The 14,750-nt window shown below is 40.3% G+C and overlaps 1 protein-coding gene across 2 annotated transcripts in view; it reads left to right on the top strand.

Moving 5' to 3' along the window:
• Positions 1-1,025: 1,025 nt before the first annotated feature.
• Positions 1,026-14,750, top strand: part of MYZAP (myocardial zonula adherens protein) — a 42,414-nt gene continuing 28,689 nt past the window's right edge. For both annotated transcript variants that reach the window (XM_084214039.1, XM_084214040.1), the window contains exons 1-3: positions 1,026-1,181; positions 5,942-6,031; positions 14,430-14,588. In XM_084214039.1, the coding sequence (XP_084070165.1) occupies positions 1,098-1,181; positions 5,942-6,031; positions 14,430-14,588 (333 nt within the window). In that variant the 5' untranslated portion in view covers positions 1,026-1,097. The remainder of the gene's footprint in view (positions 1,182-5,941; positions 6,032-14,429; positions 14,589-14,750) is intronic.

Genomic DNA, 14,750 nt, shown 5'->3' with positions numbered 1-14,750 from the left:
GAGAGGATGAGGCGCCCATAGTTCCGTGCCATTTCTATTTTTCCAATGGAGATTTCTTCTCTTCACCTCTCTGGTCATTAACATCTTAAGGGGTAAGGACATTGCGTAGCCCTAACTCTGTTTTCTTGTGGTCTTAATTTAATTATATGGAGACAGGAGATAAATTATTTTTACAATGCTATTTAAGTTATTTGTTCTGTCATTTTTTTCAACCAAAAGCATCTCCTTTGCTTATAACTCCCTTGATTATTGAGGAATGTAGTGCTCATGACAGATGCCCAAAGGCTGCAGATGAAGACTGTGTGCCTAGGCCCTGTAGGGTGGTATCATGTGATGGTGTTCCCTCAGCCCAGATGCGGAAGAACTGAGCATCTGAAATGCTGAAGTCCACACCTGCACTCTGGCTCGGGGCCAGCCGGCTCGGGCAGACCACACTCACCTTGTTGGACCTTTGGCACTGAGGCGGATGCTGTCATTCATGCACTGAGCTGCGCCGGCTTTGTGCCCGTCAACCCCGAGGCTGCCTGGGATCTGTGTGCTTTCTGATGAGCCTGGCACCCATTCCTTGGCCACGGAAAACACCTGACAGCCTGGGTGGCTCACAAATTGCTGTGGGAAGAAGAGGAGGACAGTGTTCAGCTTTCACATAACACTCTTACAGTGCTGAGAGGTGGGTTCCGGAGATCGGGACTGAGTGGCCGCCAATGGCTCCTGCGAGCCCTAATCCCCGTTTTGCAGTGGGTGTCTGTGTGACAGATGGACCTTTCTGGGTCTCCCCTCGAAGCTCCTCTCCCTAGGCTGCAGCCCTAGACCCAATACTCCCGTGAGCAGAGGGAATGCCACCCTGAACTGCCACTTCAGCGTCCCACAGCGACTTTGCCCAGTGTCACGCCACGGGAGGAAACCGGGAGCTTCGGTGGCCCGAGAGCCGGCGCGGGGCCGCGAGTTCCGCGGGGCGGAGGGGGAAGCGGAGCCCCGCGCAGCCCCGGCCCGCCCCCGCCCGGCCCCTGCGGCCGCCCGCGGCCAAGTGCGCGGGGGCGGAGCGGCGGCGCCGGCCCGAGGAGCCGCAGAGAGCGCTGGCCCGGCGGCCCGCGGGGATGCTGCGCTACAGCTCGGGACTCACGGTGACCGCCACCACTCCCCGGAGGCCGCCCGGCGACGGCGGCCGCTCCCGGAGGAAGGTGCGCGGGGCAGCGCGGGGGGGCGGCGGGGAGGTCCCGCGGGCGGGGTCGCGGGGCGAAGCGGAGGTTCGACATCCCCCCTTGTGTAGCTACCTGCGGAGCGCCTTTCTTTTTTTAACCACACACCCCCCTCTCCACCCCTTTTCCTTATTTTCGGTGTTTTCAGGTGAAGCTTGGGGTGTGCGAGAGCATATTTTTGTGCGTTGTTTGTAGGTGTGGGGAAAGGAAGAGTTTTTGGGGAGTCCTGCAAGGCTTTTGTAGTTCTAGACCCTGGCCTGTTCTGTAAACCTGCGAAGAAGGTGTACTTGCGTCTTTCTTGCCAGACTTTACCCGCATCATTGAAATGTGCCTGGATATTTACAATGCGAACTCGCCTATCCTATCCTGAGAAAGCTCACTCTAATGATTTAGATGGCAATAGTAATTTAACTATTTAATCAGTTCCTCAAATGCAGATATGTAATTTGCTGATTTTTAAAATTTTTTCATAAATGCACTAAATAAGAACCATCTCTTAATCTGTTGGGCTTTTAAAAAGTTGTTAAAACTCAGGCAGATAGGATAGGAATGTCTCTACAGCCACTCAGCTTTAAATAGCCCTTTTCTTGCTTCTCTAACTACACTGCTGTCATTGTGAATGTTGATTCGACATGAGAAGAAAGGAATCAAAAAAAGTGATAATCTTATCGTTACCAAAAATACATCCATGTGACCATGATGTTTCTTGAACGATTTTGATGCTTCAAAAACATGAGTTCGTAATCTTAAAAATGAAGAATGTTGTGTTGCTCTGGTTTTACATGATAGCAAGAAAGTCAGAGTGGTCTTCCTGAGAAAAAGATCCCTGGTCTTCATAAAAAAATGAAATTGCTCATGCATAAGAAAAATTATGGTGACTTAAAAATTATAGTTATGTTCCCTATATGTCTTTGGTGTTCCAATTGAGTTTTCCTGTTCTAGTTTTTCTTAAAGAAGTTACAGTAAGGGAACTTCTGTTCAGGTGATAAGCTTCTTATTTTAATCCCCTTGATAGATTTCTTGGGAGTGATGAACTGCATTTGATGCATTCTTTTAAGAAAACTGGTAAGAATTTCATTTGTGACTATAACCTACTGGGAAGCTGTTGTTTCCTTTTTTAGTGAAGTGTGGCTCCCTTACCATGACTTGTTAGAAAAGGGGAGAGAGACAATTAGAATAACTGCTGAATAAAAGGAAGGTGTGTGTCACATTCCTGTGTGCCTGTGGTCACAGGAAAATGCCATTTAATTGTGCGTGGAATCTCATGGGAGAGATTTCATAAAAAGAGCAGGCTAATCAACAGATAAATGACCAAAGAAAGTACTTTCTTCTTTGCTTTATAGGACTGAAATTAAACATGCACTGTTTTTCTGCTTTCACCTTCAAAGGTTTAAAGCCAACACTTGACCTTAGTCAAAGGGAAGGATTTTTAGCCATTGAGCTGATAAGGTAGTTATTCTACAAACATGTTATCCCCATCCCTTTTGTCAGTATCCCTGCTGTAGAACTCCAGGGCTGGTTTGAAGCTAGATCAATACTGAACCACATCTTTTTTTTCTGTGGGGGTCCTGTAAAATGCTTAGAGACTGGTAGAATAGCCCGTGTTTTTCTGTTGCTGTACTAGTAACTGGTTATTCTATAACAGCATTGCTCATTAATTTAACAATTAATTTTAATGAAAAAATCTGTAATTATTTCAGCCCATAGTTAATTCTGATTAATGCCTTTCTGGGTGCTTTGTTGTTTGGAAAGGGGGAAGAAGAGGCTGAAGAACATTACTTAAACTGAATCTGTCATCTGTATTTGTTTTAAGTTGCACCCAAGTGATTTGAGTAGGATGGTAAACATACACGTGGATTGTGGATCTGGGCCATGGATTCTCAACATTTTAAACTAAACTAGATTGAGGTTTTTTTCTTAACTGCCATATTGCAGTAGCTCTCCTCAATGCTGTCCCACTAGCCTCTTAGAAATTTGGTAAAAAAATGTGTTTTCACCTCTTACTTTTCATTGCAGTCAGGAAGCTTCTGTGGTCTGGTGTTGTGTTGGGGTGAACCTGTCCAGTCCTTGTTTTCCTGTCTGTGTCTTTGTTTCACAAATGATGACAGATGAGCTTTGGAAATGCCAATCATGGGTTGTTGGTGTCAAAAAGCCAGGAGCAAGCATAAAAGGTTGGCACAATTAAGATTATTTATAATGTTGACTTGCCAAAGCTGCAGATGCTGCAAATTAAACAGAAGTCAGTCTTGTAGGATTGTTAGAAAGATACCTTGTTCTTCTACCCAGTATTTCTTTTTAAAATTTATGCTCACAAAGTTACAATGTTAATGACATGAAGGTAAGGTGGAAGTCATGTCTGTCCCTGTTTTCTCTCCCTTCTGTCAGTTCTTGCTGTCAGTAAGCAAATGAAGGAAATTGAATTGCAGCTCCTTCGCTGTTGAAGTAGTTCTCATTCTCCTCCCCATTTTCTTTCTGCATTGCCCAGTTTGTTTCTGGAAATTACTTTTTCATCCTCAGTTGCATGTTATCCTGCCACTGTTTGGCACTGAGTTGAGGCTCTTCCTGTTAGGATTTCATTTCCATTTTAAGGCATCACTACAGCAGTGTTTTCTGTGGGAGGAGGGCTTGCTGTGATTTCCATGTTAGCCTGCTCATTGATTTGGCCAGTAAACTCACCGACAAATGGCACAGTGTGTTGTTCCTTCAGGAAGCCCTGCAGAGCAAGAACAGTGCATGTACAGCGTTCGGAACTGCTTCTGGGGGCTGGAGGAAAAAGCAGTGCCTGTTGTTTTTCCTTTCCAATCTCCATAGTGTTTCTGAATTTTAGCATATGGGTCTGTAGTGCTGTCCTTAGGTAGAATGCATCATCTGGTGCCTAGGAGGAGCTGGACTGCATGGCTACCTTATTCATTTGCTGCTCTTTCCCCAGAGATGCTGAGGAAGTCCCATTGTTGTAAACAATGGCAGAGTACAGCCTGTGTAAGTTTGTTTTAGCAAGGAACTGGGTGGTACTGTGCCACTGCTGTACAAGCCTTGCTGGGCACAAGTTTAAGGCTGGAATCCTTATGATTGCCAGTTGGGGTGGGGTAAGTGATTTGGGGGTAATAGATAAGGCAAGGTGAAAAGGGCAAGAAAAAACAGCTTAAATGATGACAACCTTTTGTTGTACAGTGGTTTTAGTCTCAACAAATGACTGTTGTTAATTTATATTTGCAGTGTATTTGTGATTACTTGACTGCTGCCTGTACTGGACTTCTGTGATTTCCTTCATAGCAGTCCTGTGACACCTGTGATGTGAAGGGCAGTTGTGGCTCGCCCACTGATGTACAGGGATAATTACTTATTTACAATCACTGCAGTGTGCATCTCTGTTAGCTATAATTAGCCTTCTACTGATTAATAAGCAAGTTATTTGCTTCAGAGAATCATACACAGCCTCATGCTCCTAACTCTGAGTTGCCAGTCACTATCTATTTCTAGTTATTTCAGGCATTTTTAATGTTTTATCCTAGCAATATGAGTATGTTAATTCCTTTTTGTCCAGTTTTCCTTTGTTCAAAATCACTGTAAGAAAAAGGTGGCCTACTCTATCACTTCCTGCACAGCACAAATTCACTTCTATTTCCTATTTATGGCTCTGGGCTTTGTTTGCCTACATGGAGGAATGCCAGTCTACGTTTCCCTTCTTGTTGTAAACAGGAATGTTTTAAGAGGAAAGAGCCTTAATAAGCTAATGGGAGGAAAGGGCATGAGGAAATAGATGAGGAAAGGTGAAGTTAATTACCTTATGAATCAATGAGTTCTAAAGATGAGGAATTTGTTATTATTATCTGTATAACTAATCTGTAAGTAGGAAGTACCACCAGCTTCTGTAGACAGACTGGTGTTCTTAGAACAAACATAGCAGCCAATCAGTATCAAAAGCCAATGTACCAAGTTTCATAATTTTAAAATGCATTTCATTGTTTCAGTATTCTTTAGCAAATATGAAAGCATAAACGGCTTTTAAGTTTTGGGAGCTTTATGTCACTTTGTGGCTTCTTGTTCTAGAATTTCTAGCACATGGATGAATGGTAAATTAACAGGGAGGAGGCCACTGCACAAAACATTGATTTTACAGATATGTCTACAGTAAAGGTTATATTTCACCTTGATCTTCTTGCCTGCTGGCAAGAGAATGGCCATTCTAAAATCAGATAGGAAACAACACCTCTTAACTTTTTTCTGAAGTGTTTTGAAGCTTTACAAACCATTTGTATGTAACAGATTTCAAGAATGCCCCTATTTCACCTCTAGTGGAGTTGCAGTACTGAGGTATCCTTGGATCAAATACTGTTGAAGTATGCTGAGCAGAAAAGAAGCATTTACTCTAAAATGCACTCTGTGTTTCTAAATAATACCTTTTGAAGAATAAAAGTGTGCCAAATCAGCAAACAAAATTCAGAAAGTAGAAAATTATGTTCATTGTTCTGTTATCTCAGCTCTCAGTGTCATTTATAAGTACCTAAGAACAATTTGTTGATTGAATTGGATTTTTGGTATTTCAGGTATGTAATTATGGGAATGCCCTTGAATTAATTTTTGCCAGTTAAAAAACCCTTTAACCTTTAAAAAATGATATTTTGTCAGCGTGGTAGAAAACAGAAAATAGTAAGTTCAAAGTTGAATCTCAGTGCAGTTCATTCTGTGAAGCAAATTGTTAAAATCATTTTTGTAACACCTAAATCTTGTTCTTCTTTCAGATGAATGTGTGTAGGCTACGCTTAACAGTGCCACCTGATGAAGTGTCACAGCCTGAACAGGGACCTAAGGAAACTGAGAGAAAGAAAAGTGTAAGTTTTAAAAATCAAGGTTAAATTCTCTATAAATAAGAAGTAAGCATTGCCCTCCATAGATATTGGTATTTGTTATTTTGGCAGCCCAAAGCTGATTTAAGAACATGTGGAAGATCATCAAGTTGGGTGTGAGCTTTGAGTCTAAGCTTTGGAGTTAGGGATGGCAAAACTGCATGCAAAATAGAACAATGGTAGAAGAACAAGAGAGATTGTGATTTGTGACTGAGGTACCTTTATGACTTGATTATTTCATATTTATGTATCAAAGAGCAGGAAACTGCTGCTAGGAACACAGTCCTGTATTAAACAGGATCTTGATCAAGATCCTCTTGATCCTAAAAGAGCATTTTATATTTCATGTAGGCTCAGATTTCATGTGCAAGATTTGAGCATTAGTGTAGTTGGTGTGCTGGGCACTGTTGATGTTTGTGTGTGCCAGCTAATTTCAGTAAAGGGTGATGTACAAATAAGAAATTAAAGAATTCAAGGTTGTTCTGAAGTGAAAGGATTTTGAAGGTCATGTGCTTAAAAGAGTTCAGAAGGCCATTTTTTTTGCAGAAGTGAGTAATGTGCACACAAAAAAAATTTACAATCTGCTTTGGTGCAGAACTTGTTCTATAAGAACTGTTCACTGCAAGAGATGATCTTTAATTATTCTTAAAGATGAAGACTAAAAATGGAAGCTGGACGGGCTCCACAACTTCACCACATTTATACTTTGATAAACCAAAATTAAACAAGTTGATGAAGTTTGCCAGACTCAATGTCTGACAATAGAAAGTATGACAGTAGAAAGAAAAACAACAATAGGGTTTACTAGAAATAATTTCTTAGAGATACTTAAAGGCAAAAATTACTGTGAAAGGCATTCTAAGCAATAAAAATAATTGCAAAGTAAAATTCTCAAGATAAAGATTCCTTATCAGTTGTTTTTTGTCCTGGAATCTTTTATACATTCGGGTTCTCATACACTGGTCTAGCAGAGTAATTGGTTCTTCGGGATCTAGAAATGTTACTTACAGAATAGTTTAAATAAACCTTCATGCAAACTACATTTGGGCCACCATTAAATAGTAATAATTCATTTTGTACTGAGGTGTTTAGTTGTAGCACTTAGAGTAGCTTCTCTGTCTTTTGTCAGCTTGTGTCTGATTGCAGCAACCCTCAGACTGGCCTAAGTTTATGGGCCCATTACCCTAAGAGGAATCCGAGTTTGCTTTTGAGGAGGATGGATAGTTACTCATGCCTCAGTCACTTTATGGTTCTGAGTAATGTGATAATGAGAAAGAATTGTTAAGGATTAGGGCTGGACAATTTGTAGTGACTTTCTTATGTAACCAATGTTTTTTTCTGTGGGATCTTGTATTTAATGAGCTGTTATTTTCCCCATAATACAAGTAAAGGCAAGTGGGCTTTATATCAGAGAATGTTAAGGAGAGGATATGAAGATAATAAATACATTATTTGATTCTATGTGCAAAACAGTGATGTTTAAGAGATGGGTCCTTATAAGCTGAGATCAGAAAAAACCATATGCAATTTAAGTATTGTATGATCTGAGTAGTTTCCAAAGTTCAGTACTTTGAGACAACTGGAAGACTTAGAAGTCAGGCTTCAGAGGTAGATGGGATCTACTCAACCGATTTCATAGCAATTAAAAAACACAGAAGAATTGTGCCAACTACTTGTGTTTTATAATTTCTGTGTGATAAACACCCCACAGATAGCATAGCCATGGTGTATGGAAGCAGCTACAAAAAAAATCACTGCTCATGAACTGGTTTTTCCTCATGTCTCCAAAGTCAGACAGCAATGTATTACCTGTAGATTTTTATTGTCTGTGTAATCAATTGCTTTATGTATTTGAATTAGTTATACAGTAACTTACAGTGCACATATGCCTCATGATTAGTCATGCTGTGATGCTTTTACTGCACATTTTAATTTAAAAAAAACTCCTTAAAACAATAATGCTGTATCTGCTGATCACTTGTTTTCAGCTGACTTCATGTTAATGAAATAGCTTAAAGCACTTTGAGAACAAGTTTTACGAATGTTAGATAATCCTTACAAAGTCCTGTGAGAACTGTGCCCCTTTTTGGAAGTAGGGATAATAGAAATTAGGGAAGTGCTCTGTTTTCTACCTTGCACTTTACAATTTGAGGTCAAAAAATCCAGCTTCAGCAAGAATCAAATTTAACATCAGATCCCTAGCTGGAATCTAGTGTTCTGTGCTGACTTTAATTGCTGACTCCTAAGCAAAAGGGAACATGAAAAATGCTTTTGGTATTTACAATACATTAATGTGACTTACAGAAATGAACTGCAGAGGTAATCTGTGGGATTGCACAATTTTTGCTGGAGTTCTCAGCCAAGTCAGGCGGTCAGAGCCTGGCTGCAGGTGCTCTCCTGTTTGGGCAGGACAAGTCTCTGCCTCTGCTGCTGAGGGAGGAGAGAAAAGACCTTGTAGTGTTGGAGGGAATGCCAGAAAACTATAAATACACCATGGCATGACATTTGGTTGTAATCTCCTCTTTGAAATCTTTCATTACAAGGAGGTGATTTTGAGCTGCCCTAATGTGACATGCTGCTGGCTCACTGTGTTTGTTACTTTTCTGCATCTCTCAGGTTCAGTACCATTAAGAGGTGTTTTAGTTCAGAATCAGGTAATGAACTACAGCAGCTCTTGCTAGTGCTGATCCTCCCAATAACTTGTTTTGCTGCTTGATGTCAGACCAGAAGGGATTCTTTATCAGTGATGTTGGTAGCTCTTGCCTTAGCCTTTTTCGTTGGAGTCCAAACTTGGCAGGAAATTTATGCTGTATTTCATTCAATTTGTATCAGTGCAGTAAGTTTCTAGATTAACTTTTTTACTGCTATACATCCATTGAATAAAAATGAACTAGTGTAAGAGATTAAAAATGAAATTATGGATCTGGGTGGTTTTGTTGCAAGAAAATTGCTGCAGGCAATACTGTACAAGGGTGGCCTCTCCCTGCCTTTTGTGAAAGGCTGGCAGATGGTACAGAGTTAGAGACTGATCTCAGAAACTGAAGGGGGAGTGAGTTTGTGTCAGGTTGAATTTTTTATACTCTTATTTAGGATATGAGACCCTGAAAGAAGCATATGAGAACTTAACTCACAGGTAGAGGCTGGTTGGTTGGGTTGTTTGAATTGTTAGTACTTTAGGTAGAGAGAATCACAAACTATTCTGATTCTGTTCCATCATTTCTGTCCATGATAGACAATGGGTGACAGTAGTGTGAGGCTGTTTACTTCACCATGAAGTACAAAGGAATGTTGTGCTTGGCAGATTGTATGCAAAATCTGCATATCCTGAAGCCTCTCTTGTCTTGCATAATAAAGGGCTACCAGACAATTGTATTGTCCCTGTTTGGGATTGGGCTTGTTTTTATCCATCAGTCTCTTTTTTCACTGTCATGGGTAAATTTGGAAGTGTCATTGGAAGTTGCAGCTAAGCTTTTGAGGGCAGAATGTGAAGATATGTATCGACAGACATTTCTTTTTCATTTGGATACGTGGACAAGAAAATGAAAATGAGATAACACTCTGGAAATTTGTGTCACTTTACTGTCTGTGGCTTTCAGCCAAGTTTGAGCAGTGTTTGGTCTTAAATTCAGGTTGGTACTTTGGCTGCATATATCTTCAAACACTTTAATTTTCTTGGTTTTTTAAACATCACAACTAGGAAGTAGAATTCTTTTTACTTCCTAAGCAAGAATACAGGAGCATAGCAAACAATTTTTTTTCCAACAAAAAAAAGTAGGCTGTAAAGAAGGCAGAAGGGGAATTTGCTTCTGTACATCATGGTGAGAATCAAGCAGAAACTTCTGTCAGGCCTGGTTCAAGAATATGAGTGCAGCGAGTGTGGGGCTGTGGTGCACATGGAATCTAGGACAGTGCTATTTTCTCTGCTGCTGCCAGCCCACTCCTGTCAGCAGAGCAGAACTTGTACCTGAAAAAATGTGGTTCATCTGCTACAGGTGATGTTAATGTTTCTCAGCCTCTCCAGCACTGGTCCCTTGATTTTTGACTCGGACTAATTAAGCAACACCTTTGTTAAAACCAGCACTACATAAAAAATACAGAAAGAATTCTGCTGACTTCTGAGGTTAGTGCTGTATTTGTTGTATCTTAGCTTCCCAATGTGTAAACACTGGCATTCTGTGTACAGATTTCAGGGGTTAGATATCACTTTTTATAATGTCTGGCACTTCTCTTTTGAGATGGACACCTAAAACACCCAAGGAGCTTCAAAGTCGGAATGTGTTCAGTGATGCTTCTTGCATTCTTCATGAATTTAAGAACACTCATGTCTGTTGTGGCATGTTTTCCCTATTGGAATACTAGTTTAATGTAAAACATTCCTAAGTCTAATATGATTTTTATGTGCTGTAGAGGAATATGAAAAGACATAAAATCAGAGCTACCTTTTGTCAGAGCACAGTAACTTTTCTTGGCCAGCTCAATGTTATAAATGTGTCATTTTACTGAATAGAAAATATGTAACCTCAGTAACGGCCTGAATATTCTTGTTCCTTGTGTAACTAGTGAACAGGTAAAAGATAACTGGATGTTTTAGAAACGCCTGGAATGTGGCTGTTAAGGGAAAGATAAGGCTTTGCTTGACTGATATAATTCTTGTTTGAAGTTTTTTGATGGTGTAGGTAAACAGAAGATCATGAGTCAGGAAAATTTTAAGGCCACAGGCACAGGGATACTTAACACAGACTTGTGTTAAGCATTACGTTAGATGTCCTTTTTTCTCAAAAAAGATGTGTCTTCTGTGCCTTTGCTTTCAATTTTGGGGCAGGGAGAAGTGCAATTTATGAGCCTGTCTGACTTTCATTTATAAAACTGGTAGATGAGGAAGCAGATCATCCCTCAGTGTTATTTATGTAATGCAGATAAAATCATGGGCCATAGAAAAAACAGCTAAAAACTTAAAGTTAGGGTTTAGTTTTGTAATGTCTTCACCTCTTTCATGCTACTTGTGCTTCCTCCTTGGACGGAGACATAAACAGGATGCATGGTAATTATCAAGACTTTTGCAACCTTGGGGTGTAGGCTTCTGTTTTAAATATTTATTAGTTAGGTGAAGACAGTCTGTGTTTCTCTAGTGCATTCTCTGTGATCACACCAAGTGCAGCTGGCTGTTGCTGCAACGCAGACAGGACATGTTCCTGCAGGCTCATCATCCACAGCTTGTGTCCTTGCTGTCACCTTGGGCTGTCGTAGAACTGACTATAGATGCAAAGAAATATTCACGAACTGGTTAAGCTAACTCTGCCTTTTCAGATCATTAGCTCACATTCGAAGGGACTTGGCTGAGATTTTGACCTTAAACAGCAATGGTTGATCAATCTAATGAACTCTTCCATCTTAAAAGCTCTATTCTGGTTAGCTTTACAGTATTTACTTGCTCCTCAATTCTTGCATGTATTACTTACACTGCTGTCTTCACTGAGATGCCTCACTGCAGATAAGAGTGGAGACCATTGAGGACCTGCTTGGAAAAACATCTGAGTTCTGGGAGTGGGTATGTAGGACACAGAGGAAAATAATGGGAAGTATTTGACTTTAAAATACTGTTATGTAGTTCTCGAGCACATGGAAAATTCAGGATTTGTGAAAGAGGAAGCGTGGGGGAGAGGATGTATCAGAGGAAGAAGAGAGAACAAGGCAAAAATGGAAAAAACAGTGAAGGGAGAATAATAGACAAATGTGGATAAAGTACCTTGAGAGGAGGCAAACTGGCAGAAGTATACTCAGTGCATGCTTACTGCTGCAGTTCTCTGGAGATATTTGAGAACTGAGCTACTCAGCAAGGCCTCGTTTAGAGGCAAAGCTGTGTTGAAAAAGTAGTGAACAAACAAAGCAGCCATCTCAGCCCTGCATTCAGAGAAGTTTTCTGATTGCAACCTTTCTCCTAAGAGAAGGCTACATCAGGAGAGCCCTTTTTTTGGGCTGTTTATACAGAGCCTTGAAACTAGTGGTCACTGAGAAGAAATTCAGAGTTACTAAACAGAAAAGGGTGAGTAGAAGATAAGCATGACTGGAATAGAGCAGCAATGAAAAAGGTTAAGGAAACATGAGAACAGTTCCTTTGTGGCTGTTGGCTCACACATTTTTAAAACAAGCAAGAGCTGAAATTTTAACAGGCACTTGTCTGGGGATTGTGATACAAAGGAAGAATAAGGAGAGGGTAAAAACAGTGTCCTGTATTTTAAGTAGCTCACAGAACTGGAAGAGTCAACAGATGATGGAGAATCCTTTAATCTACTGAAAGAGAAGTAACAAAGGCATCTTAGGAGGCTTGTGCACATACAGATAACAGGCAAGTTTAGCATTGTCGCAAGAGACAGGTAACCAGTCTGCCTTTGTGTGTACCTAATCCTGCATGTACTGTCCATTATAATGTAAATTTAAGTGTCTGTTCATCTCTGAAAGACTATGTAAGTGCCATGGGTGATTCTCCAGCTGGTCTGAATATGTAGGTCTTTCTTGGGGAGTGGGGGGGGCTGGGAGAGGGGGCATCCTTCAAAGCATTCCTTAGGAATGTGTTCATAATATTCTAAAAATAAGGAACTTGGTCAGAATTTTTATGCCGGAGCTATGCAAACAGCACTTTAGACAATTCTGCTAATGTTTTAGAGGCACAAAGGATCTTGGTATTGCTGGTATTCAGCTGTTCACCTCATTAAAAATGGGTGATCATGGGCAAAGGGTATGGATTTATGAATTCTGTGTCTGGTGCCTTGGTAACCTCTAAACAATCAAAGTGATTATTCATTCTGTTATCAGGAAGATGGAAACTTGTGTGTAATCCCTTTTTCCAGATGCAGGGGAGGAGCTGCAATGAACTATGAAAGAAACTGTACAACCCTGGAAGCAAACAAACACAAAATAATTTTGAGTCATGTCCCCATCTGGTTTCTGTATTTCCCTATTTCTAAGTATGAGGTGTAGAACTTTTGTTTGTGCACATCCAAACAGCAAAACAAAACCCCCAATAATACATAATTATGAAACATCTCGTTTTGAGGATACGAAGCTTTGCATATAATGTTTTCAAAGTGCAAAATTACATCATGTATAGGTAGGGCTGGTTGCCCAATGTTTTCTTCATTAAGTGGTTTTAAAGCTTTCTTTTCAAATGAAGGCTTACAGCTTTGTTAGTCTATGCCTGAAATGTTCTTTATTGGGTGTCTGCTCTGTGATTGCTCCCCTCCCAGCCCTGCACACACACACCCAGAGCTTCAGCAACATGCTTAAACTATGAATGATGTGATAAAGAAGAGCGTGTAAGATTTACAGTGTTGAGGAAAATCAGTCAGTGCCGTGTGGGAAGGACACAATATAAAACAAATGTCTGTCAATTTTTCTTAATACAAGTAAGTTTTCCTGTTAATTTTGCCCCTGCCTAAAGAAGTATTTATTCTTATATTGCCAGCATAGTTGTGTTGGTTTGGCTCCTAAAAACTGAGAGTGCTGCTGCTTTAGGCTGCAGATGGTGTCCTCCCTTCACCGTCATGGTGTAGGGACTGGAAGTCTCTAGGATGCAGCTGCAGATGGATATAAGATGCTGAGCGTTGTCTCTTTAAGCCTCTGTTTGGTGTGAAAGAGAGTATTTAGACAGTGCTTAGAATAAAAAAACCAAAACAAAACATATTCTAAAGTCAATATTATAAATGTCCTCAAGTGGACCTGTATCTGGTATATCCAGCATAAGAAGTAAGTTCAGTAAAACAATCTATGCCTGATTTTTCTCTAGAACTGACCTTTCAAACACAATGTGCAAAGCTTATCAGTAACAGCTGTGTTTCCAAATTCTGCTTTATCTTTCTCTTTTAAAGAGCACTGCCTAAATGCTTTAATTTCGGTTTCTTAGAACTTTCAATATTTTTTTGAGTAAACTTGTGAATTTTTGTTTCCTGCAGCAGGGAGTGTGGGAAATGAGGGATACTTCTTTGGTTGCAAGAGTACAGAGGGAACTAGAGACCTGACAGTGTTCTGCAAGAATGCAGAAAAGTAGCATCTGGTGGTGAATGAAAATAAGCCAGTTTAACATTTTCTTACATGCCTCTACCTGTCCTTGTACAAATCAGCCTGTTGTCCCTAGCTGTGCCTACATGACTTCCATTGAAGGCAGTGGTAATTAGACATCTCTGTATTCTTTATCAATTATAAGTTGGTCATTGTTCTTTCCTGAAACATGAAGGCTGACAGATTGACTCCAAAATGTTTGGGAGTTAGTGTTCATACGTACTGTTGTGCTTTCACTATAATTGGTGTCTCTCCTGGCCCTAAGTTACTGTAGTTTTATTTGGTTTTTTTTTATTCTAGTACTGATTTTTTTTTTTTTTAATTTTAGGAGCTCTACCATGTACCAAATGGGATGTCTCCAGGGAAGCTCTCTCATGGGATGGTGTATGGTGTTGTGCACCGAACCGACAACAACCATAAGAGAGAAATGGTGGTTTATGGCTGGTCAGCTGATCAGCTGAAAGAGGAGATGAATTACATTAAAGAAGTGAGTTACATTTTCACCTCAAAATTTGTTAAATACCCTTTCCATATATCCATATATTTCCATATAAGTAGAGCTGTGAGAATATAATGGGATGACTGATGTCTAGCCCAACATCTCAGTTCAAACTGGGAACCTACTCTGAAGCTAGAGGCTGTCCTTAGT

The sequence above is a fragment of the Fringilla coelebs genome (assembly GCF_963513975.1).
Source record: "Fringilla coelebs genome assembly, chromosome: 12".
NCBI classification, from domain to species: domain Eukaryota; kingdom Metazoa; phylum Chordata; class Aves; order Passeriformes; family Fringillidae; genus Fringilla; species Fringilla coelebs.
Note: the sequence above shows the minus strand (reverse complement) of the source record. Positions and strands in the feature narration are given on the sequence as shown.